General features: G+C 40.3%; 1 protein-coding gene across 1 annotated transcript; it reads left to right on the top strand.

Moving 5' to 3' along the window:
• The first annotated feature begins 3,711 nt into the window (after positions 1–3,711).
• Positions 3,712–5,265, top strand: LOC140766246 (uncharacterized). Its single transcript, XM_073105738.1, has 2 exons — positions 3,712–4,501; positions 5,009–5,265. The coding sequence occupies exon 1, from the start codon at positions 4,002–4,004 to the stop codon at positions 4,440–4,442; it is 441 nt and encodes a 146-aa protein (XP_072961839.1). The 5' UTR covers positions 3,712–4,001; the 3' UTR covers positions 4,443–4,501; positions 5,009–5,265.
• Positions 5,266–7,261: the final 1,996 nt, after the last annotated feature.

The following is a 7,261-nucleotide window of genomic DNA, read 5'->3' as shown; positions in this document are numbered from 1 at the left end:
AAGGGGTTGGTCAGCTATAACTTCCCGAGCCATCTTCTTCACTTTCCTCCTTTGAGGATTAAAAAAGCAGCAGCTTTAACAAGAAAGGAGGCATTTTGAATTTTCCTTTGCCAAAAGGACTTACAGGCCGAGTGCGCTTTTAGGTCAGGATCAGGGAGTTCCTCAAGGATGAAGACGTCTGTAGCCATCGCCCTCTCATAGGTCTGATGGAGAGCCTATGAGGCAATGGCCACCAAGTCAGCATGGCTCGATCTACCGTTAGGGTCTAGTGGAGGAGGAGAGAGAATGGAAAGGTTTGGAGGAAACTGAAATCCCTCAGTAGTAGGCTCACACATCTCAAGGATAGATGAAAGGTCGATCATAGGGAAATCAGGAAGGAGGAAGGGAAAATGGCTGGTGTGCGGGGATGAACTCTCAAAAGATTGGTAGCATTTGGTTGAGGAAAAAAATTGGTAACATGGATGCATGGTACCTTTGAAACTATCAAATTAGTAGAAGTACTCTCAAAACCATCAATAGCCATCAAATCAGGAGCAAAGGTAGTAATGACGGGGTGGAGAGAGGCCAAGTCGTTGGGAACATTGCACGGGTTTGGTGTGGTCGATGGTTATGGGGCAACACTTGTGACATGGCTTTTGATAGATCCATTGATGCAGCCGTTGGGATATCAAGAGGTGGCTTGCACTACAATAGGAGCCCACTTGATGGTAATAGGCATGTCAGCAAGTGAGCCACTTGATTTTGATAAGCGTGAGGCAGAAATATGGTTTTTTCCTTTAGCATCATGTTCCCCTTTGACACTTGAGCGTTCAATCACTTACGCATCAGGGATTGAGGGCTATTGATTCTTACCGCCCTAGGTGAGCTTACCGTCAAGTACAGACATAGAAAGACTTACCCTCACCAACCTCTACAGTATACTTACTTGCCTTTATCGTCTCCTAAGCCACCATGGTGACAGGTGTGTCATTACCTCGTCTGATATATTCACGAATTGGGGCGTCCATAGAATGTATCTAATCTAATTGTCAGTTCTTGGATATAGTGGATGATTGGTTAGATGGAGGATGATTATGGAGGATTAAGGATGAATGGTGGAGATGGAATGGCTATGGATGGTAGATGAAATATGATGGAAGGGGATAGGAAAGATATGGAAGGATATTTAAAGAAATCTAGGAAAGAATTCGAAATAGATGATGATTGAGGTCTAATTTGGATCTAAATATAGCCGTATCTTCCAGGCTAATTTACTGATGATCCGACCGTTGGATACTTATCAAATTTGAATGGAAGATAGATCTTTGAGTCAAATTTCAAAATGGGGTTGTGGGATTTGGGGCGATATGTGGATTTCTAGATATCAAGGTTTTACCAAATACTTTGCTGGTAAAGAATAGATCTAGAGGTGAATATTTTGAGATAACTTTTGATCGATCTAACCGTTCAAAAGATCTGATATTCTGGTAGGTTGTTCCCCTGGAAGTCAAGGATCCAACAAAATTAAAATTAGGTTGATCGGATGAGTAGATCAAGAGTTATGATGCAAATATTGACAAAAGGTCAGATGGTTACGGGATGGACGTGAAAGGTGGAACCTACGGATCAACGGGATGGAGGTCGTCGATGGATGGTGGAAGGCCTACGGGCGCGGGGAAGACCTTAGGATATGGAGGAGATGAATGAGATAGTGTGGGCTAGGGTGTTGCCCAAGGTAGAGAAGATGAGAGAAGAGGGAGTCGGCTCTTAGGGTCGAGAGGGAACGATTAGTTGAATACAGGGGAGAGGGACATAACCATGATGAGTCAAGTCTTAGATTGATAGAAGGGGGAGAAGTGGGTTCAAGCCAGAAGTTTCATAATAATTCATCCATGATCCTCAAGTGAAGATTAGCCCTCCTATTTATAATAATACAAGTAGGCTTAGCTTATTACCCAATGTGGGACTAAACTAAAGCAAATACAATAAGTAAATAAGCAACTAGAGTGTATAATTGTATTGAGCCTAGCCCAATACCCTTTGAGCGGATCAACTTGGCCTAAAGCCCATTTTCTAGACTGACCTAGCTCATCCGGATCATATCATCGCCGTCCTATTTTAAAAACACATCCAAGGACCATATGGCTCGACAACAGTCGGAGGTCTCACAGAGTTGATTGGAGCTTGATGCATAGGCAACCCTTGGCCAGTTTGAGTTGTGGACTCCTCCGTCGGGATTAGTTAATTGCCATTGCCAATAGTCTTGCAAGGAGAAACTTCAGAATAGGCAATTAGCCGATGACTTATCCTTCCACAATGGAAACATACCACCAACAGGTTTTCATAGGCCACAGCTTGATGCACTTGTTCCTCCAACGGTTTGACGAGTGTAGTTTGCTTCAGGGGTTTCATCAAGTCAATTTCGACACACACCCTAGCATACCTACCTCTTGTTTGAGTAGGGTATAGCTATCAATTTTTAGTGGCCTCCCTAAATCAAATGAGGTTTCTAGAAGGAGGTCCACCTTCTAGTATTCCCCCGATAGGCTTACAAGCTACACCCAGACTGGGCCTGACATGATTTCTTTTGCAAGGGGGCAAAAATTTGGCCTCCACGGTATAATGTTTAGCACTAGGCCCCAAAAAGTTCAAGGGCCACGAGTAAGGACATTAACTATATCACCCTCAAAGGAGAATTTAAAAGTGAAAAACCCACCCACCATATCTATAACTTGAAGGTTACCTGCAGGCTTCCATCGTCTCATCGTCTCCTTAAAGAGGTATTCCAGAGGTGGTGATTGGCCCAAAACCTTACCTATCAGATTGAATCTCCACTCAACATGACTTTCTTTAATTCTTTTAGGATCAAGGGCAACCGTAGTGGTGGAAGAATTTGTATGCGGTGAAGAATGTCACCATAGGGAGTGGCCGCACTAGAGACAGCAACATTTGAATGGGCGGCTTTAAATAGTTGGGCTCAAGACAGCTGCTGAGAAAGTTCTCTAGCACTAGTTGCTTTAATGGAGGCTTCATCGATAGGTGGCTCACTTTGAACTCCTTTCACTCCATTCTTCGTTATAGTAGAAGTAGTATTAACAGACCGTGAGAATAGCAAAGGATTAGGTGGGTCAAGGGGTTTTAGAGCAAAGGCAAAAGCCGAAAAGGTTAGAGGAGAAGAGGATATTTCACTTTGAATAATGTTTCTATAACAGTTTTACTTGCTCAAACTTGTAGATTTAATTGCCTTTGTATCCGGGAAGATTTGCTTTTATTGTCCCATATATAATATTTGAGCTTTTGAATAATAAAAATAGGAGATATTTTCTATTTTGTTTTATTCGTTATAGTTCCTCTGTCAATTATATAATCAATTATGGTTGCTTAGTCGATTATAGGTTTTCTTATTAGGGTGCAGATTCCGAAATTGTTCCAACAACTGCAAAAAGATACACTTTCCCAAGCAAACCTCTCCAGCCTGGCATCCATCCTCTTCCCTATACGTCGAGCTAAGCAACTTGGAGATCGGAACACTGTCTCTCTCTCTCTCTCTGTACCAACTCCCTAAGTCACCGTGCCGGACCCACGACCTTTGAATGATTCCGGATAATCGTCGCTATCCACGATACGGTTTCTTTATAAACGATAATGACGTGCATACCCTCTAAAATAAAATAAAAAAAGATAGATAAAAGAGGAAAGCTACAGATCTCAGACGATGAGATGAAGAAGCCTGAAAGGGGGGGTAAAAAGACGGACCAAACCTGCGAGCCATCACTTCCCCTTTTACGGATCAACACAGGACTTCCATATCTTCTATTTCCTATTTCCTATTTCCTTAGTCCCAATTATTATCTTCGTCCATCCTAGCATCGTGTATAAGTAAACCTATCCTAACCCCAAATTAGGCTCTACAACTATTTGCCAAAATGGCACCTCGAGATCTCCTCCATCCCTCGGTCTATCTTTTGTCGATTTGGGTTTAGGGTATTACTGTTCCTCCGGATTACCGGTCGAAAGGCTTGATGGCGGCGTCGTCATCGGGGTTCTTTGCGATCTGCTTGCTGCACTCGGCGGTGGCGATCACGTGCGGCGCGCTGATGATGTTTTACTTGAACGAAATCGCGGCGTTCGGGCACGGCGCGGAGACGGCGCAGAAGCTTCAGGGCTCCACGCCGCACGATCAGTTGCTGATCCAGACCTCTGATTCCTTCGCCGGGCTTCTGCTTTTTGCTATTGGGTTCCTTCTCTTCATGGTGGCGTTCGTCAAGGACCGCGATTTCCAGGCCTTCTTTGCCAAGGGTTGTATCCTTCTCCATGCTGCCATGGCCATGTGGCGCATCTACTTCGAGCGCCGCCTTGAGGACCTTGCACGCGACTGGCCCCGCCAGCTTGTCGGGGACTTTGTGCTCAGCCTCTCATGGATTCTCTTTCTCGTATACTCGTGGCGCGAGAAGTATGATTGAGCTGATGTGTACGATGAGGGACTAAACGGGGAACTTCTGGATTTCTACTGCGGTGGTAGGTATGCTTGTTTAGCCCCTTTGTTCGAATTGAAAAGGGAATTGATGTTACCTAGTGATGGTTTCTTGCTTGCTTGCTTGCGCTGCGAAGATTGGAGGGGTTTGGTAGTAAATAGTTTGTGTTGCTTGATTTCTTGGTCAAGTAGGAATCCTTGTAAAGTTTCTGTTTCCCTTTGATCACGGGGAAGAAAACATTTCCTTTCTATTGTGGTGATATATAAGTCTAGGGCCATTTTAATGAAAATGTTACTTTATTGTGTTTGTGGTTATTTCTTGCATTCTCTTACTTTTCTGGATACTCTTGATTAACTTGTGTTGCTCTGAGTTTTAGAAAAACACTGTTGTTATCTTCCTTGTGATTATCATCTTTGGTCCAAGGCATGAATTAGTTCTTTGTGTTTCTTGTGAGCTAGTTTTGCTTTGACTAGGTAATAGAGAAAAAAAAAACTGTCTTGCTAGCACTCCTGAATTCAAGATTGAATGAAATATTGTTGTTAATACTGATGCAGCTGAGTTGCGCGAGGAGACGATAGATCTACATCAACTTGTTGATTCGTGCACGATACCAGATTGAAGCCTTCCTACTCTCTTGATTCTCCAAGAGAATACCAGAAGTAGGGCATCAACAATAGCAAACAATGTTGGAACTTGAGAAAACTTTCTCGAATTTCAATAGCATAAAAATTCAATAAATGTCTATGGTTGCAAGCCATAAGGCCTTATTTATATGAAAAAAAATAAATAAAGAGTTCTAGTATAGCTCAAATCTCTAATTCTATGAATACATCTGATCTAAAACAGAATAAGAAACAAACTAAAGACTTCCCAAACAGATTCCTGAATAAACTTTAGAGTCTGATAGATTTCACTGAATAAGATTCCGAACTGATTTGCCCAAATTAGAGTCCGACTTTCACTTCCTTCTGAATACCAAAAACATAGCTCTTGGCATTACGGAATCAATATATTCGATTTCATATTTTTCTAACATCATATGAATATCTTATGATTATTTCCCAAAAACCTGCACAAACTATAAATTTCTGCAATTTGGAGTAAACTCCTGTAAGTCACCCAAACTCTAGTTAACTCGTACTGCATCACATACGCAACTTACTCATCACTTATAGATGCGATAATATATTGTAATGAATGATAGCTTAATTAACTAATAGTAGCCGTCAATCTGGAACCCAATTGGTAACTAGGTTTAGTTTCAGGAATTTCTATATTACCCATTTCTTTGGAGTTTGGATGTTAAAAGCAGCTAATTTACTAGTGATGACAGGCTGAGAAAGCATTGTCTTAAATTTGGATAACAAGCAACTCAGTAGGAAAGCTGAAACCAGATATAGTTACAAGAAAGAGCATCTCCTTTTTAACCTTCGTTTGATGTTATCAGTGTTTAATAGACAACATGGATGTGTTGATTCCTCTACTCTTAGATGATGACAGCCTTGTACTGTTTTGCTTTTTCTTGCCAGCATAAACAATGTCATTTCTCTTCTTATAAGAAGAATTTTTTTTTTGTCAGCTTTCATATCAAATTAATGATTCAAGAGACAACCACAAGATCAGTTGCTTCACCCACATTAGATTATTATATTGGAAGTACATGAAGTCAGAAACATAATAACTATAGCCTTGACTTAAAGAGAACCTCCATAGATTGTTAACCTTTCATGATAATTGCCTATTATTACTATAAGTTCCTAGATATTGGTGCCATTGTTCTTTTTCACATGAACCTAGTTTCATAAGAGGGCCTCTAGTTGCCTGAAGTATCTATGGTAAGTTGATTTTGTAAAATTCCAAGTCATTTCCTTGCAATCATTTTTCTTACAGGATACAGACAAATACAACCAGCTATCCATTGATGCCTATCCCTTGGGTGTTTTTTTGGTATTCCTCGCCTAAGGATAAGTTGGCTAAGTAGGAGCTTGTAATGAAAGCTGACAACCAAAGTAATATAACAACAACAAACCTTTCAGTTCATAAGCTAATAACTGATTTATTATCTATTTATTTGATTAACTAGACAATTCCGGCACCTAGGCTGACTTAAAAAAATGTTAGCTGATCCAAATCAAATCAAAAGCAGATTTGACAAACAACATTTTCCTTGACACTGGAAAATCCTCCTGAACTAATTACTCATGTAACTGGTTACTTGAAGGGAAGCAACCTCCTGAACGAGAACCTTTTCTGAATGATACTTAAACATTCATATTGTTTGTACATCTTGTTCTTGTTTTGTTTACAATACCTTTCCTGAATGAAACAGAAACCTTCCTATTGTTTGTACATCTTGTTCTTGTTTTGTTTACGTTAGTTTTCAAATTTTGCATGTGTTTTGCCTGCCGGTGTCATATCTTTTTACTGCATACTGCAAACTTTTAGCCTCTTTAATTTCTTTCTTACTATTAATTGTAATCGTGGTGGCTCACCTCAAATAACTGATGCTCCGTTTGTTCCAATTGGTGAAGGAAAACTTCAAAATCCCTCTATGGAAAGAGGATGGTATTATATAAGTGAGGTAATGCATATGTGGAGTTAGTTCCTTATATGAAAAATTGTAATTCAAGATCTTTGGCTGGAAAGTCAACCTTTTCTTTAAGCTGAGAAGCACTTTAAGTATCTTAAATATGGATGACATTATATTTCTTGATAATTTTCATATTGACATTGTCCTTAATCTAATTTTAGTTTAAATTGAATTTTGGCAATAGGCACTTATTATTTGTCATATCTCCTCTATTATT

Source organism: Typha angustifolia, chromosome 1 (assembly GCF_048772165.1).
Source record: "Typha angustifolia cultivar Huaian chromosome 1, ASM4877216v1, whole genome shotgun sequence".
Classification (NCBI taxonomy): Eukaryota; Viridiplantae; Streptophyta; class Magnoliopsida; order Poales; family Typhaceae; genus Typha; species Typha angustifolia.
The sequence above is the reverse complement of the archived record's forward strand: the minus strand, read 5'-3'. Positions and strand labels throughout refer to the sequence as shown.